The sequence below is a fragment of the Salmo salar genome, chromosome ssa09 (assembly GCF_905237065.1).
Source record: "Salmo salar chromosome ssa09, Ssal_v3.1, whole genome shotgun sequence".
NCBI classification, from domain to species: domain Eukaryota; kingdom Metazoa; phylum Chordata; class Actinopteri; order Salmoniformes; family Salmonidae; genus Salmo; species Salmo salar.
In genome coordinates this window covers 42,496,327-42,515,604 of record NC_059450.1, presented here as the reverse complement: position 1 = coordinate 42,515,604, position 19,278 = coordinate 42,496,327, and the positions used below count along the sequence as shown (strand labels likewise).

The 19,278-nt window shown below is 43.4% G+C and overlaps 1 protein-coding gene across 5 annotated transcripts in view; it reads left to right on the top strand.

Moving 5' to 3' along the window:
* The window catches only part of LOC106611370 (neurexin-3a), an 825,193-nt gene that overhangs the window by 473,768 nt on the left and 332,147 nt on the right, over positions 1–19,278 (top strand). The window contains exon 1 of one of the 5 annotated variants that reach the window (XM_045723685.1): positions 13,512–14,399. The exons of the other annotated variants lie outside the window; for them this stretch is intronic. Within the exon in view, the coding sequence (XP_045579641.1) occupies positions 14,024–14,399 (376 nt within the window). The 5' untranslated portion in view covers positions 13,512–14,023. Of the gene's footprint in view, positions 1–13,511; positions 14,400–19,278 lie in introns of those variants that run through there. 5 annotated transcript variants of the gene reach the window in all.

Sequence of the window (19,278 nt, the reverse complement as noted above, 5' to 3'; positions counted from 1 at the left end):
CAAACACAGACAAACACACCCAACTAATATAGGACTTCCAATCAAAGGCAACACCACACAGCTGCCTTCAATTGGATGTCCACCCCAATTAACTCTACATAGAAACAGACTACCTAGACTAAACATAGAATTACATAAACATAGATCATAAACCAAAAAACCCGGAAATACTAAATCAAACGCACTTTTACCAAAACACCACCCCGAACCACATAAAACAAATACCCTCTGCCACGTCCTGACCAAACTACAATAACAATTAACCCTTATACTGGCCAGGACGTGACAGTAGGACTACTCACTGTATATCAGATTATTGTGGAGTATTTGTAGGACTACTCAATGTATGTTAGGTTATTGTGGAGTATTTGTTGGACTACTCACTGTATGTTAAGATGTTGTGGAGTATTTGTAGGACTACTCACTGTACATCAGGTTGTTGTGGAGTATTTGTAGGACTACTCACTCTATGTCAGGATGTTATGTAGTATTTGTAGGACTACTCACTGTATATCAGGTTATTGTGGAGTATTTGTAGGACTACTCACTGTATGTCAGGTTATAGTGGAGTATTTGTAGGACTATATGTTATTGTGGAGTATGTGTAGGACTTCTCACTGTATCTCAGGTTATTGTGGAGTATTTGTTTTACTACTCACTGTATGTCAGGTTATTGTGGAGTATTTGTAGGGCTACTCACTGTATGTCAGGTTATTGTGGAGTATTTATAGGACTACAGGTTATTGTGGAGTATTTGTAGGACTACTCACTGCATGTCAGGTTATTGTGGAGTATTTATAGGACTACAGGTTATTATGGAGTATTTGTAGGACTACTCACTATATGTCAAGATGTTGTGAAGTATTAGTACACAAGGAGCTGAGAGGCGAAGAGAGGAGAGTGTGTGGTTGTGTTGAGTGCTTTTGAAATGAGGAAATCTCTGATGGCTGTTGAAGCAAGCTGCAAGCTGCATGTACTGAGAGACCAGTGGAGCTTTGTAGAGACATATGATAGGGCCTCCTACTGTGGTACTGCAGAGAGAAAGGGAGAGAGAGAGGGAGAGAGAGAGAGAGAGAGAGCGAGAGAGAGCGAGAGAGAGAGAGAGAGAGAGACTATGGTTGTGATGGGGTACACTCACCAACCAGGAATTCACAAAATTGGCCGAATTCACAAAATGGGACAAACTCCCAATTGAGACAGAATTCTGTAAGAAAGACTTTGTGTGCAAAGCAAAATCGCAAACTATGCATGCATAGCAGAATTTGGACTATACCCACCTATTCTCCAGAAAATAGCCATCACCTACAAATATATGAACCTAGAGAAGAGTCCCCTCAGCCAGCTTGTTCTGTGGCTCTGTTCACAAACACAAACAGACCCCATAGAGCCCATGACAGAAACACATTTAGACCCAACCAAATTATGAGAAAACAAAAAGATAACTAGATGAGACACTAGAAAGAATCAACCAAAAAACGGAGCAAATTGAAATGTTATTTGGCCCTAAACAGAGAGAACACAGTGACATAATACCTGACCACTGTGACTGACCCCAAATTAAGAAAATCCTATGTACAGTTCCAGTGAGCATAGCCTTGCTATTGAGCGAGGCCCCCGTAGGCAGACCTGGCTGTCGAGAGAAGACAGGCTATGTGCACACAACATTAGGTGGAAACTGAACTGCACTTCCTAATCTCCTGCCAAATGTATGACAATATTAGAGACACCTATTTCCCACAGATCACACAAGCCCACAAATATTTAAAAAATAAATCAAACATTGATAAACTCCCACATCTGTTGGGTGAAATATTGCAGTGTGCAATCACAGCAGCAAGATTTGTGGCTCGTTGCCATGAGAAAAGGGCAACCTGTCACGCCCTGATCTGTTTCACCTGCCTTTGTGATTGTCTCCACCCCCCTCCAGGTGTCGCCCATCTGCCCTATTATCCCCTGTGTATTTATACCTGTGTTCTCTTTTTGACTGCTGCCTGTTCGTTTTGTTAAGTCAAGCCTACCAGCGGTTTTCCCTCTGTTCCTGTCTCTCGTTTGTTCCTGCTTTCTAGTATTCTTAGTTTTTGACCTTTCTGCCCGCCCTGAGCCTACCTGCCGTCCTGTATCTTTTGCCCACTACTCTGGATTATCAACCCCTGCCTGACCTGACCCTGACCCTGCCTGCCGTCCTGTATGTTTGCCCACGACTCTGGATTATCGACCCCTGCCTGACCTGACCCTGAGCCTACCTGCTGTCCTGTATGTTTGCCCCATGACTCTGGATTATCGACCCCTGCCTGACCTGACCCTGAGCCTGCCTGCCGTCCTGTATGTTTGCCCCACGACTCTGGATTATCGACCTCTGCCTGACCTGACCCTGAGCCTGCCTGCCGTCCTGTATGTTTGCCCCACGACTCTGGATTATCGACCCCTGCCTGCCTTGACCTGTCGTTTGCCTCCCCCTGTTGCCGTAATAAACATTGTTACTTCGACACAGTCTGCATTTGGGTCTTACCTGAAACGTGATACAACCAGAGAATCACAAACAACATTGTGAATACAACCTGTATTTATTTATTTATTTATTTTTCATACTTCAACTATTTACACATTGTTACAACACTGTACATAGCCAATCATTTAACAATTTTAATGTCTATATTATTTTAAAACATTTATGAGTGTAATGTTTAGTGTTCAGAGAGATGGAATGAGGGTGAGAGAGAGCGATGGAATGAGAGAGAGAGATGGAAAGAGAGAGATGGAAAGAGGGAGAGAGAGAGATGGAAAGAGGGAGAGAGAGAGAGATGGAAAGAGGGAGAGAGAGAGAGATGGAAAAAGGGTTGAGAGGGAGAGAGATGGAAAGAGGGAGAGAGAGAGAGAGAGAGATGGAAAGAGAGAGAGAGATGGAAAGAGAGAGAGATGGAAAGAGGGAGAGAGATAGATGGAACGAGAGAGAGATGGAAAGAGAGAGAGATGGAAAGAGGGTTGAGAGAGAGAGATGGATAGAGGGGGAGAGTGTGGTGGCTAATTTCTGCATTACCAAATGAGGAGAGGTACAAACACACCAGTCCGAGTTAACTACATCGTTAATAATTAAGATACCTTTGCAAAAGCACTTTGACCTTCAATAATGCACTATCTCTAATGAACCATTGAAAAAGGGAGGTGATTACACAAACGTACAAAGAGCTTTTTATACCCAAAATCCACCCCTTCAACGTACATGACGAATAACAGATCCCAAGAACAGTTCACAAAGGAACCTTATACTTCAGAGAGAGAAGTATCCACAGCCAGATATTATTCGCTATAAATTATCGTTCAGTGTGGTCCCCTTGACGAGGTTCTAATCTCGTTCCTGGTACCTCATAGTACAAAGGACCATCTCATCCAATGGCATATATCAATTGTCAACTCTAGATATCTCAAGTAAACCCCCTCTTGACCCCACTCCTGGACAGGCTCACTGGGAGGAGTGACCTGCGCACAGACATTGTGGAGACAAATAATTGGTTCCCCATTAATCAAGCCATCCCTTCACATGGTTTAAGAATAGGTAAAGACACATTCATATATGAAGACAATGTTTCACTCTGTCCTCCTCCCTGTCTGATATTCTGCATAGCAACAGAGACATTTAAAAGACAAGTCTGACCTCTCCCCTCTCTGGGCCCCAAGTGACTGAGCCCCAGCTAAGGGAAACGTGCAGCTGTCAACACCAGAGTCCAAAGGACACGCCATCCTAATGACAAGTATCTCACAAAAGCATATTATACAAATAAAACCTCTTAATTATATATGTTACAAAACTAATTCTGATTCATCCGCCACAAGAGAGAGAGAGGGAGAGAGGGAGAGAGAGAGATAGAGAAAGATCGAAAGAGAGATGGAAAAAGGGAGAGATGGAAAGAGAGAACAGCAAGAAATGTAAAACATTTCTGTGTTTTGATGCACTAAATAAAAATTGATTAAAACATATCCAATGGAATGTGCTCATACTCAGATTCGTATCTTGTTTAGAAAAACCTTCACTGAATGTTTCTGTGTTATAATTAGTAGGGCATCTTTGAGCTAGACTTGATACCCGTACCCACTTCAATGGCAGTTTCTACGTCTTCATTCTCGTTTGAACTGTCTCAACAGAGGAACAGCACTGCGTTCTCAGCAGATTGACTGACTATTTATTATCCAAACCTGTGCTTCTTCCAGTGGCATGATGAAAAGAGACGTCAAACTTTTTTTTTTACCTGGATAAGTTACAGTTAGTGTTGCTGAATATTTCATGACTATTTGAAGTGATCTTATGCATTTTTTTACCAATAGTGGGGGATTGCATATTTGTATTTCTACTGTAAATATTCAGTGTGTCTGTCTTGTCTATGAAGTGTTTATTACAGCCTTTTACATTTAACCTATCATATTCAGCTTGTCACATTCAGCCTTTTACATTCAGCCTGTCACATTCAGCCTGTCACATTCGGCCTTTCATATCCAGCCTTTTACATTCAGGGTAGTGAGATGGAGACAGCTCCTGTCAGGAATACAGCAGCAGGAAGGTTGGCCAGTTTGTCAGGAAGGCCTCAGACACACATCCATGTGTGTGTGCGTGTGGTGTGCGGCGTACATGTGCATGTGTGTGTGTGTGTGTGTGTGTGTGTGTGTGTGTGTGTGTGTGTGTGTGTGTGTGTGTGTGTGTGTGTGTGTGTGTGTGTGTGTGTGTGTGTAAAAGTCTATTTCTACATGTGTTGTGTGTGAGATTTCTACATGTGGTGTGTGTCTATTTCTACATGTGTTGTGCGTGTGGTGTGCGTGTGTTTGTGCGGCGTACATGTGCATGTGCGTGTGTGTGTGTGTGTGTGTGTGTGTGTGTGTGTGTGTGTGTGTGTGTGTGTGTGTGTGTGTGTGTGTGTGTGTGTGTGTGTGTGTGTGTGTGTGTGTGTGTGTGAATATGTCTATTTCTACATGTGTTGTGTGCGAGAGAGATAGGAACAAATGTGTTGCATAGTGCAGTGTAGACGTCCCCATCTCAAGACAACGGTTGATGGATGAGATGCTGTTGGATGCAAACAATTTATTTAGATAGTCCATTAGTAGCTTTTAGTGCTACTATTCTAATGAAAATATGATTTCTCAGTCCCTCACATGTTAATCACTGTGATATATAAATCATGTATTTCGACTCATTATAACTTGCGAACCAAAACATTTTCCTCCTCTCTGTGTAAAGCCACAGAGACAATCTGTCCCTTAGTACTGCCTAGGACCAAATGTATTCGACACAAAGAGTTGTGTCTGAATCTAGTGGAACTGAAAATAGCAGTGGTGATGAACGAGCACCTTTACAGTGCCGACGGTGGTTTTCAAGATTCTTAAACTATAGTTTTCTACGCCTTTTATTAAGCACAACATTTTTCTTCTCATGTTTTTTTACCCCATTTTCTGAGGACCAGCATGAATAATGTTCACCACGTAGGGTTAGTATAAAGGTATAAAGGTGACTCCATAAGCAGGAAGCAACACGTACTGGAAACCTGCTTTTCATCTGAGCAATATGGAGCCAGTTGGCTTTCTATAGTAACTGTCTATAGTAACTGTCTATAGTAACTGTCTATAGGAACTGTCTATAGTAACTGTCTATAGTAACTGTCTATAGTAACTGTCTATAGGAACTGTCTATAGTAACTGTCTATAGGAACTGTCTATAGGAACTGCCTATAGGAACTGCCTATAGGAACTGCATATAGTAACTGTCTATAGTAACTGTCTATAGGAACTGTCTATAGGAACTGTCTATAGGAACTGTCTATAGTAACTGTCTATAGGAACTGTCTATAGGAACTGCCTATAGGAACTGTATATAGTAACTGGCTATAGTAGCTGTCTATAGTAACTGTCTATAGGAACTGTCTATAGGAACTGTCTATAGGAACTGTCTATAGTAACTGTCTATAGGAACTGTCTATAGTAACTGTCTATAGGAACTGTCTATAGTAACTGTCTATAGTAACTGCCTATAGGAACTGTCTATAGGAACTGTCTATAGTAACTGTCTATTGGAACTGTCTATAGGAACTGTCTATAGTAACTGTCTATAGGAACTGTCTATAGTAACTGTCTATAGGAACTGTCTATAGTAACTGTCTTTAGTAACAGTCTGTAGTAACTGTCTATAGTAACTGTCTATAGTAACTGTCTATAGTAACAGTCTATAGTAACTGTCTATAGGAACTGTCTATAGGAACTGTCTATAGTAACTGCCTATAGGAACTGTCTATAGTAACTGTCTATAGTAACTGTCTATAGTAACTGTCTATAGGAACTGTCTATAGTAACTGCCTATAGGAACTGTCTATAGTAACTGTCTATAGTAACTGTCTATTGGAACTGTCTATAGGAACTGTCTATAGTAACTGTCTATAGGAACTGTCTATAGTAACTGTCTATAGGAACTGCCTATAGGAACTGTCTATAGTAACTGTCTATAGGAACTGTCTATAGTAACTGTCTATAGTAACTGTCTATAGGAACTGTCTATAGGAACTGTCTATAGTAACTGTCTTTAGTAACTGCCTATAGGAACTGTCTATAGTAACTGTCTATAGTAACTGCCTATAGGAACTGTCTATAGTAACTGTCTATAGGAACTGTCTATAGTAACTGTCTATAGTAACTGTCTATAGGAACTGTCTATAGGAACTGTCTATAGTAACTGTCTTTAGTAACTGCCTATAGGAACTGTCTATAGTAACTGTCTATAGGAACTGTCTATAGGAACTGTCTATAGTAACTGCCTATAGGAACTGTCTATAGTAACTGTCTATAGGAACTGTCTATAGTAACTGTCTATAGTAACTGTCTATAGGAACTGTCTATAGGAACTGTCTATAGTAACTGTCTTTAGTAACTGCCTATAGGAACTGTCTATAGTAACTGTCTGTAGACTCCTGCTGTTCCCCGTAGTGGACTGCTCTGTTTGGGATATAAAGCAAAGACAAAGATAATCAAACCCAGAGCCAAAGGCTAGGAGTCCCTCCTCGGAATTTGAATGTCCATTATATGTGGATTTGCAGGCAGCTAGCCCTCCACATTGTCTCATGGATAGACAGGCACATGCACGCTAATGCACACACACACACGCACACACACACACACACACACACACACACACACACACACACACACACACACACACACACACACACACACACACACACACACACACACACACACACACACATACACACATACATACACACACACACACACACACACACACACACACACTGGCGTGCCGGACAACCACTCGATGGGCCCATGCGCCAGTCATCGATGTCTATTTGTTTTATTTATGAAATACTTTTGACACTAACCCTCCAAAAGGTTATTCAGAAAACGTTTTATTTTCCCATATGTACATGTTTATTATTTATTGTGCTTCAGAAATGTGACTGAAAAATGTAACTGATTGAAAGTATAAGAGATATCATTGAACAAATGTCGTGGTCAAGGCTATGAAGGAGCCAGTGCATTGAGTACAGCTGACTCAGGTGTTCCAAAGTGCATTTAAGACTGAGATCCTAATGCTTCCTAGGTAGTTCTTTATGAGTTTTAGTTCAGGAAACCATCTCTCCCAGAGAAGTGACAGTTATGGATGGTCAAAAACTGTAGCAACATCAGGGAAACTGGGTAGAAGGGAGTGGTGCTTGACATACAGCAGTTCTGCGGCAAGTTTTATTGAGCCTCTCATTCTCTTTAATTGCCGGCCTCAACACGTTATGGAAATACATTAACTGTACAGGAAACTTTGGGGACAGGTCATCTGGATACTGGACAGCCAATAAATTGCATGATGCAAACAAATGATTATCTTTAACAGTTTTTGAGGGCTTGAACAAAAAAAAGACTTCAGGAGACCAGGGAAGTCTCTCCAGTTAGATTTCATTTCATTAGATTTAGTTTAATTTACCTTGAATATTGCCGTCCCTTTGTGTAGACTATTAACCAGACAAAACCTGCTGAGTTCAACAATAAATAGTGGCTAAATTTATCCTCAAGCCACCTACTTTTTCCCTCAATCTCGGCTATTTGATGTGTAATTTTTATAATTGCAGGAGAGTTTTATGTAAAAAAACAATTTGACTGGTAGCTGATTAGTATGCTGTGGCATCTATTTTACAATCTTTAATGTTTGAATTGCCAACTTTAATTACTGAACAAGTAATTACCAGTGGTGGAAAAAGTACCAAATTGTCATACTTGAGTAAAAGTAAAGATTCCTTAATAAAAAGTTACTCAAGTTAAAAGTAAAAGTCACCCAGTAAAATACTACTTGATTAAAAATCTAAAAGTATTTTAGACTTTATACTTAAGTATCAAAAGTAAAGGTTTAAATCATTTCAAATTCCTTCTATTAAGCAAAGCAGGCGGCACAATTTTCTGGTTTTTAAAATGTATGGATAGCCAGGGGCCACACTAACACTCAATTTACAAAAGATGAATTTGTGTTTAATGAGTCTGTGGGATCAGAGGCAGTAGATGACCAGGGATGACCTCTTGATACGTGCGTGAATTAGACCATTTTCCTGTACTTTTTTGGGGTCAGGGAAAATGTATGGAATTAAAAGTACATTATTTTCTTTAGGAATGTAGTGAAGTAAAAGTAAAAGTAGTCAAAAATATAAATAGTAAAGAAAAGTACAGATACTCCCCAAAACTACTTAAATAGTACTTTAAAGTGTTTTTACTTAAGTAATTTACACCACTGGTAAATACGTTATTCCTGCCAGCCAGCAGTCTAAATGGCAGCATTTGTATAGCTTTGTGAAATGTTAGGCTTAGCATGAGAAAATTACTACCAAATAGGCCTCCCAATGAACATTTATCCATTAGCTGAACCAAAGCTGTAGGCTACTTGCTCTGGCACCACAGAAAGCCTATCATCGAATCAATAGGCAGCCGCATAGACATGTCATAATCGGTGGTCAATACTTTGTGAGTGGGCCCGAACTCCGACCTTGTGGGTGTTCAGAGAAACTGCCTTACACGCACGCGCACACGCACACGCACGCACACACACACACACACACACACACACACACACACACACACACACACACACACACACACACACACACACACACACACACACACAATTGTCTCATCTCGGTATTCTGGTTCTGTCTGAGATAGTTATACATTTTTAACAGAGGTCCGGACATTTTGTCTCATTTTGAAATGTGAGAAATGTTTGCATTATTCACATACTACAATATGTGTGTCAGGTCTCGGTTCAATCGTTTTTTTTAATGTAAAAATGAAGAGAATTAGATAATGGTGGGTATGAACTTGCATTAAAAACACATAGTTATTTTGGTAAAGTCACAAATGGATGGTTAGAAATAGCATTGATTGTCCTTGTTCTATATTCGAGTGGAAACATCAGTACTTTTCTTGCACCTTAAGCTCGTTGGTGTTCCCTAATGTCCTATTTTGGGAAGCGTGGTGGGAGCTGCTGGTGACACACAGTATGAGTTGTTTAATACGATCGGAGGGAAACAGAACCCGGAAATGCAAGGAGGATCAAAAGATTTTCCATTAGAATATCCCCTTTTCAGTTTTGATTTTGATTCTGTAAATTGCTGAGCAGGCAGCACATGTCCAAACAGCTTTTAGATCTGGTTCTCTCCCTATCTTTCCTTTCCTCTGACTTTTCCAGTTTTCCAGTATACTTTCTCCTCTCTCTCTCTCTCTCTCTCTCTCTCTCTCTGTCTCTCTGTCTCGCTCTCTCTCTCCGTCTCTCTGTCTCGCTCTCTATGTCTGTCTCGCTCTCTCTGTCTCTCTGTCTGTCTCTGTCTCTCTGTCTCTCTGTCTCTCTCTCTGTCTGTCTGTCTGTCTGTCTGTCTGTCTGTCTGTCTGTCTGTCTGTCTGTCTGTCTGTCTGTCTGTCTGTCTGTCTGTCTGTCTGTCTGTCTGTCTGTCTGTCTGTCTGTCTGTCTGTCTGTCTGTCTGTCTGTCTGTCTTTTTCTCTCTCTCCCCTCTCTCTGTCTCTCTGTCTCTCTGTCTCTCTCTCTCTCGCTCTCCCTCTCCCTCTCTCTCTCCCCTCCCTCCCTCCCTCCCTCCCTCCCTCTCTCTCTCTCTCCCTCCCTCCCTCCCTCCCTCTCTCTCTCTCTCTCTCTCTCTCTCTCTCTCTCTCTCTCTGTCTCTCTGTCTCGCTCTCTCTGTCTGTCTCGCTCTCTCTCTCTCTATGTCTGTCTGTCTGTCTGTCTGTCTGTCTGTCTGTCTGTCTGTCTGTCTTTTTCTCTCTCTCCTCTCTCTCCCCTCTGTCTGTCTGTCTGTCTGTCTGTCTGTCTGTCTGTCTGTCTGTCTGTCTGTCTGTCTGTCTGTCTGTCTGTCTGTCTGTCTGTCTGTCTGTCTGTCTGTCTGTCTGTCTGTCTGTCTGTCTGTCTGTCTGTCTGTCTTTTTCTCTCTCTCCTCTCTCTCCCCTCTCTCTGTCTCTCTGTCTCTCTGTCTCTCTCTCTCTCCCTCTCTCCCTCTCTCTCTCCCCTCCCTCCCTCTCTCTCTCTCCCCTCCCTCCCTCTCTCTCTCTCTCTCTCTCTCCCTCTCTCCCTCTCTCCCTCTCTCTCTCTCTGTCTCTCTCTCTCTCTCTCTCTCTCTCTCTCTCTCTCTCTGTCTCTCTCTCTCTCTCTCTCTCTCTCTCTCTCTCTCTCTCTCAATTCAATTCAATTCGCTTTATTGGCATGACGTAACAATATACATATTGCCAAAGCTTATTTGGGATATTTACAATATAAAAAATAAATAAAAATGAGAATCAAAATTGTCAACGGGACAACAGTAACAACAATAACCAAGGGTCAAAATAACGATACATTCAATAATAACAATAAGCATACAGTAGAGGACATGTGCAGGTTTATTGGTCTGTCAGACACTGTCCCTCAACTTATGGCAGGCAGCAATGTAGTGCGCTGCCAACACACAGCTCTCTGCGTCCTCCCCCAACAGGACGGGTAGCCTATCCTCATCAGAGGTCTTTGAAACCTTGAATAAGGGTTTTAAATTTGGGGAAATGACACTCTCTAATTGTTTTATATTTTTGACATTTTGTCAGGAAATGCAGCTCCGTCTCAGGTTCTGCTGTTGTGCAGTGGTTGCACAGCCTTTCCTCTACAGGGAGCCAGGTTTTCCTGTGTCTACCTTTCTCAATGGCAAGGCTGTGCTCACTGAGCCTGTACTTTGTCAAGGTTTTTCTAAGGTTTTGATCAGTAACCATGGTCAAATATTTAGCCATGGTGTACTGTCGATTTAGGGCCAGATAGCACTGCATTTTGCTTTGTGTTTGTGCTTGTGTTTCCCAATAAGCAATGTAGTTTTGTTTTGACTGTGTTGTAATTTGGTTTATTCTGATTGATTGGATGTTCTGGTCCTGAGGCTTCAGTGTGTTAGTAGAACAGGTATGTGAACTCAGCCCCAGGACCAGCTGGATGAGGGGACTCTTTTCTTTGCTCAGCTCTTGGCATTGCAGGGCTTGGTAATGATATGAGAGGGGGTCACTGTATTTTAGATGTTTCCAAAACTTAATTGCTCTTTTTGGGGATTTTATTATTAGTGGATATTGGCCTAATTCTGCCCTGCATGCATTGTTTGTAGTTTTCCTCTCGACACGTAGGAGAATCTTACAGAACTCTGCATGTAGGGTTTCAATGGGGTGTTTGTCCCATTTGATGAAATCTTGTTTTGCAAGTGGACCCCACACCTCGCTGCCATAAAGTGCAATTGGTTCAATGACATATTCAATTAGTTTTAGCCAAATTTTAATAGGTATTTCAATTTGAATTTGCTTTTTAATGGCGTAGAATGCCCTGCGTGCTTTCTCTCTCCGTTCTCTCTCTCTCTCTCTCTCTCTCTCTCTCTCCCCCCTCTCTCTCTCTCTCTCTCTCTCTCTCTCTCTCTCTCTCTCTCTCTCTCTCTCTCTCTCTCTCTCCCCTCTCTCTCTCTCTCTCTCTCTCCCCTCTCTCTCTCTCTCTCTGTCTCTCTCTCTCTCTCTCATTTTATCTTTCCTATTATTACTCGACATATTTTTTGTGCAGCAGTCTCCACCCACCACCCCCTCCTTTGCTCCCTGAGGATTTGCATTATGTTAATAGTCCATTTGTATTTTCTCCCTCTCCGTCCCCTTATCCCCTGAACCCTCCAATCCTGTTCCCACTGCTTAGTTTCACCTGAGCCTAGTTTACCCTGCCCCTTCTCTCTCCCTGTCTGCCTGCACACCTCCTTTAACTCACTGACTCTCTCAGTGTTGCTGCCTACTGTAGTCAGTGTAGGATCACTCTCTCAGTGTTGCTGCCTACTGTAGTCAGTGTAGGATCACTCTCTCAGTGTTGCTGCCTACTGTAGTCAGTGTAGGATCACTCTCTCAGTGTTACTGCCTACTGTAGTCAGTGTAGGATCACTCTCAGTGTTACTGCCTACTGTAGTCAGTGTAGGATCACTCTCTCAGTGTTACTGCCTACTGTAGTCAGTGTAGGATCACTCTCTCAGTGTTACTGCCTACTGTAGTCAGTGTAGGATCACTCTCTCAGTGTTACTGCCTACTGTAGTCAGTGTAGGATCACTCTCTCAGTGTTGCTGCCTACTGTAGTCAGTGTAGGATCACTCTCTCAGTGTTGCTGCCTACTGTAGTCAGTGTAGGATCACTCTCTCAGTGTTGCTGCCTACTGTAGTCAGTGTAGGATCACTCTCTCAGTGTTGCTGCCTACTGTAGTCAGTGTAGGATCACTCTCTCAGTGTTGCTGCCTACTGTAGTCAGTGTAGGATCACTCTCTCAGTGTTGCTGCCTACTGTGGTCAGTGTAGGATCCAATTAGGGTCCTGTCTCATTTCTCTCTGAGTAGGGGGCTGTGTTCAGGCGCTGAGCCTGAGACAGAGGGGGTGAGTGGAATCACCAGGATTCCCACACACACGCACGCGCACGCACGCACGCACACACACACACACACACACACACACACACACACACACACACACACACACACACACACACACACACACACACACACACACACACACACACACACACACACCTCCCTTAGAGAGGCGGATGAGACACTGAGACACACAGAAGAGAAGAGAAAGGAGATGTATTTCCTGCTCATGGTGTCTATACTGCAGCCCTATTGGAGCTCTACAGTGGACCAGTACACTACAGACCCACAGAGAGAACACTGGTCTTTGTTCATGTGGTTATTTCCTCTACAGGGATGAAGCTAGATGAGTGGTGATAAACCAGGTGCTTATACTGTTTGTCTTCATCTGCACTCAAACTCTCTCTGCATGTGTGAGAGAGAGGGAGAGAGAGGGAGAGAGAGAGAGAGAGAGAGAGAGAGAGAGAGAGAGAGAGAGAGAGAGAGAGAGAGAGACAGAGAGAGACAGAGAGAGACAGAGAGAGAGAGAGAGAGAGAGAGAGAGAGAGAGGTGATCTACCATGTGTGACTGATAGCTGCTGGAGAGAGAGTGCACTACATCAGAGAGTGAGGGAGCCAGTGAATGAGCGCAGGAGATACGCTCGCAGCCAGAAGAGCAGCAGGAGCGAACACAACTACGCAGGAAGCACCAGAGAGAGAGAGAAGGGGGGGGTCCTCCGATTTTCTTTCCTTCAGAGAAAAGGGGAGCGTGAGAAAGAGGGAAAAAACACTCCTTTTGCTGTACCTTCAGGGCAAGGTGGCAAAGAGCATAACGGTTGGGTGAGAGGAGCATGCGAAAGAGAAGACCCAATGTTTATTTTCTCTGAGGGACGAATCAGAACGTGAGAACTATAGTTAGAGCCTAAGTGTGCTGTTCTTAAAATCGGTCAGAGATCTTAAGGAGTGTCGTAGCGATATAGAGATCCTCTACTTCTTTACTTCGGGCGATAGAGCTGGACCTGTGGGGTTAGCTGAAACTGAAGCGGACCTGAATCCGGCTACAGGAGCTGACCCAGTTGGACGAGGGTTTGGTTCTGAGTGATCCTAGTATGGGGTTGTCTCTATCATGAGCCTCGTCTCTGTGGAGTTCCCCCCACCCCGTACCGTACGTCTGTTGTCAGTTCTTCGGGCTTGGATCATGCTTCGTCCCGCCGGTGGTGCAATGTCGTGGGGCTCCAAGGAAGGGGGGGCGTACCAACTCTCCAGCCCCCTCCGCCTGCGCCTGAGCCCCTGGATGTGGTCTTTGACTCTAGGATGTATCACTGGGTCTGTATGGAGTTCTTCTCCCAGGGGGAGGCAGGATAACAACGTGGCTGCCGCCGGACCTCCAGGGCAGGCTACGTCCTATACGTACCCCGAGCATCACCTCCACGGGACGCGGCATCACTCCTCTGCATCTGTCTCCATCTACCACTGGCCAGCCTCACTTAGGGGTGGCCACGGTGAGTCACACTTTAGACCCTAAACTTACTCAAACCGTAACACTATGTTCTTGAACCCGAACAGGTTTTTTTTCTGAATCAAAAGGTTGGTTGTGGGCATGTGGCTGGGGGCGTGGCACAGTGTGTACTCCACACGATCAGCTTGTCTATATTATTTTGGACAAAAGGTCCCCATCTTGGCGGTGTATAGACATTTGCGAATTTTTAAGCCAATTTCCTGCAATTCAACAGAATTCTCCAAGGAGCTGAGAGATTTACTTGTAATTTGAAAGCTAATTTCCTGCAATTATTTGCATTTTGCCATGGAGATTAGAAAAATGTTTGCATATTTAAAGCAAATTTCCTGTGATTCTACATATTCAGAAGTGGAGATTATTGATGTTTTTTTTATGTTTTAAAGCTAATTTCCTGCAATTCTATGCATTTTGCCTTGGCTAATGCTGTGTTCTTCTACTCAAATATAACAACAAAACCACTACTGCTAAATGGTTTTATTCTCTCTGACTGTCTAGTTTTTATTTTGGTGAATGTTAGTTCTCAAATATTATGTTATAAAAAGATATCTAAGTCTATTATCATTAAAATATTTCTTATATCTGATTGTTTAAAGTTTACACTGAAAGCGTTTTTTTCCTCCTGAAAATGTTTATTATTATTTTTAATTGTTTTTACACGATAAAAAAATGTAATGCTTAGGTGGCCCACCCAAGGATAAGAATGACAGTAAAATCCCAGCCTGAAGCCCTAACTGTAAACCCTAACCTAACTCAATTTTCTCTAATCTCAAGCAACCTAGGGGCAACCTAGGTTTTAATACTTTCCAGAGAATCGACCAAATTCACATCCTGAGAAAATTGCAAGAAATTACCAGGCATCCCGGTATTCCCTCTGTCTGTTTCTCTCTCTGTCTCTCTCTCTCGGTCTGTCTCTCTCTCTGTCTGTCTCTCTCTCTCTGTCTGTCTCTCTCTCTCTGCCTGTTTCTCTCTCTGTCTGTCTCTCTCTCTTGGTCTGTCTCTCTCTCTCTGTCTGTTTCTCTCTCTCAGTCTGCCTCTCTCTCTCTGTCTGTTTCTCTCTCTGTCTGTCTCTCTCTCTCAGTCTGTCTCTCTCTCTCTGTCTGTTTTTCTCTCTTTCTGTTTCTCTCTCTGTCTGTCTCTCTCTCTATCTCTGTCTGTCTCTCCCTGTCCCTCTCTGACTATTTCTCTCTCTGTCTGTCTCTGTCTGTTATCTCTGTGTCCCTCTCTGTCTGTTTCTCTCTCTGTCTGTCCCTCTCATTAGTCCAAACAGTTGAATTGTTTCTATTGGACAGTTCTATCCTTCCCCATTTTGTTGTTTGTTTCCGTTATTAGAAATGTCTTGCAACAGAATCAGCGTAATAAATACGCCCCGGTCGATCCAGCGCAAGGGAGACAGGACGGGGCAGGCAGAAAAATACGTCTTTGTAATCTGTTTTGGATGCCTCGCAAATTCACGAAAGTAGCCTAAAGTTTGCCTCCTCTGCTCTGGTTTTATTTAAATTACACAACTTTCCCCAGGCCTTTATAGCCAACCTGGAATCAGAGTATTTCATATTATTTTGAAGGTAAATCTGAGACACTCCATGTCGTATGATATGCTAAGTTTTGTATGGCATGTATTCATTTTTGGATATCCGTCAAATCAAATCAGATGTTATTTCTCACATGAGCCGAATGCAACAGATGTAGACCTTAAGGTGAAAGGCTTACTTACAAGACCTTAACCAGCAATGCAGATTTAAGAAAGAACCTAAAAAGTAAGAGATAAGAATAACAAATAATTAAAGAGCAGCAGTAAAATAACAATAGCCAGTCTATATACAGGGGGGTACCAGAACAGAGTAAATGTGCGGGGCCACCGGTGTCGAGGTAATTGAGGTAATATATACATTTGGGGCGGCAGGCAGCCTAGTGGTTAGAGTGTTGGACTTGTAACCAAAAGGTTGCAAGATTAAATCCCCAAACTGACAAGGTAAAAATCTGTTGTTCTGCCCCTGATCAAGGCAGTTAACCCACTGTTCCTAGGCCATCATTGAAAATAAGAATTTGTTCTTAACTGACTTGCCAAGTTAAGTAAAGGTAAAATAAAAAAATGTCAGTAGAGTTATTAAAGTGACTATGCATAGATAATAACAGTGTAGAAGGGGGTTGGGGGGGGCAGTGCAAATAGTCTAGGTAGTCATTTGATTAGATGTTCAGGAGTCTTATGGCTTGGGGGTGGAAGCTGTTTAGATGCTTCTCGGACCTAGACTTGACGCTCCGGTACCGCTTGCCATGCGGTAGCAGAGAGAACAGTCTATGACTAGGGTGGCTGGAGTCTTTGACAATTTTTAGGGTCTTCCTCTGACAGGGCTTTCCTCTGGAGGTCCCGGATGGCAGGAAGCTTGGCACCGGTGATGTATTGGGCCATACACACTACCCTCTGTAGTGCATTGCGGTTGGAGGCCAAGCAGTTGCCATACCAGGCAGTGATGCAACCTGTCAGGATGCTCTTGATGGTGCATCTGTAAAACCTTTTGAGGATCTGAGGACCCATGCCAAATCTTTTCAGTCTCCTGAATGGGAATAGGTTTTGTCGTGCCCTATTCACAACTGTCTTGGTGTGCTTGGACCATGTTAGTTTGTTGGTGATGTGGATGCCAAGGAACTTGAAGCTCTTTACTTGCTCCACTACAGCCCCGTCGATGAGAATGGGGGCGGATTCGGTCCTCCTTTTCCTGTAGTCCACAATCATCTCCTTTGTCTTGATCACGTTAAAGGAGAGGTTGTTGTTCTTGCACCACGCAGTCAGATCTCTGACCTCCTCCCTATAGGCTGTCTCATCGTTGTCGGTGATCAGGCATACCACTATTGTGTCATCGGCAAACTTAATGATGGTGTTGGAGTCGTGCCTGGCCGTGCAGTCATGAGTGAACAGGGAGTTCAGGAGGGGACTGAGCACACACCCCCGAGGGGCCCCTGTGTTGAGGATCAGCGTGGAGGATGTGTTTTTACCCACCCTTACCACCTGGGGGCGTCCAGTCAGGAAGTACAGGATCCAGTTGATCCAGAGGGAGGTGTTTAGTCCCAGGGTCCTTAACTTAGTGATGAGCTTTGAGGTCACTATGGTGTTGAACGCTGGGCTGTAGTCAATGAATAGCATTCTCACATAGGTGTTCCTTTTGTCTAGGTTGTGAAAGGGCAGTGTGGAGAGCAATAGAGATTGCATCATCTGTGGATCTGTTGGGGCGGTATGCAAATTGGAGTGGGTCTAGGGTTTGTGGGATAATGGTGTTGATGTGAGCCATGACCAGCCTTTCAAAGCACTTCATGGCTTCAGATGTGAATGCTACAGGTTGGTAGTCATTTAGGCAGGTTACCTTAGTGTTCTTGGGCACAGGGACTATTGTGGTCTGCTTGAAACATGTTCGTATTAAAGATTCACATAGGGAGAGTTTGAAAATTCCAATGAAGACACTTGCCAGTTGGTCAGCGCATGTACACGTCCTGGTAATCCGCCTGGCCCTGCGGCCTTGTGAATGTTGACCTGCTAAACGGTCTTACTCACATCTGCGACACATCTGCTGACACAGTCGTCCGGAACTGCTGATGCTCTCGTGCATGTTTCAGTGTTACTTGCCTTGAAGTGAGCATAGAAGTTATTTAGATAATCTGGTAGTCTCGTGTCACTGGGCTGCTCTCAGCTGTGCTTCCCTTTGCAGTCTGTAAAAGTTGGCAAGCCCTGCCACATCCAATGAGCATCGGAGCCAGTGTAGTACGATTCAATCTTTGTCCTGTATTGATCCTTTGCCTGTTTGATGGTGCGTCAGAGGGCATTCTTATAAGCTTCCGGGTTAGAGTCCCGCTCCTTGAAAGCGGAAGCTCTACCCTTTAGTTGCCTGTAGTCTATGGCTTCTGGTTGGGGTATGTACGTACAGTCACTGTGGGGAAGACATCCTCAATGCACTCATTGATGAAGCTAATGACTGATGTGGTGTACTCCTCAAATCCATTTGAAGAATCCCGGAACATTTTCCAGTCTGTGCTAGCATCTGCATCATCTGACCACTTTTTTATAGACCTTAGTGACTGGTGCTTCCTGCTTTAATTTTTGCTTGTAATCAGGAATCAGGAGGATAGAATTATGGTCAGATTTGCCAAATGGAGGGCGAGGGAGAGCTATGTAAGTGTCTTTGTGTGTGGAGTAAAGGTGGTCCAGAGTTGTTTTCCCTCTTTTTGCACATTTAAAATGCTGATATAAATTAGGTTAAACTGATTTAAGCTTCCCTGCATTAAAGCCACTGGGAGCGGCACTTTTGGATGAGCGTTTTCCTGTTTGCTTATGGCGGTATACAGCTCATTGAGTGTGGTTTTAGTGCCAGCATCGGTCTGTGTTGGTATGTAGACAGCTACGAAAAATACAGATGAAAACTCTCTAGGTAGATAGTGTGGTCTACAGCTTGTCTTGAGATACAGTACCTCAGGCGAGCAAAACCTTGAGACTTCCTTAGATATCGTGCACCAGCTGTTGTTTACAAATATACATAGGCCCCCGCCCCGTGTCTTACCAGAGGCTGCAGTTCTATCCTGCCGATAGGATGTATAACCCACCAGATGTATGTTATTAATGTTATCGTTCAGCCAAAACTCGGTGAAACACAATGTATTACATTTTTTATTGTTCGTTCCATTTATTTTCCAGCGATTGAAGGTTAGCTAACGGTACAGATGGCAACGGCAGATTAGCCACTCATCGTCTGATCCTCACAAGGCACCCTGATCTCTTTCCATAAATTCTCAGTTTCTTTCTCCAGCGAATAACGGGGATGAGGGCCTGTTCGGGTGTTTGGATTATATCCTAACCGTCCGACTCATTAAAGAAAAGT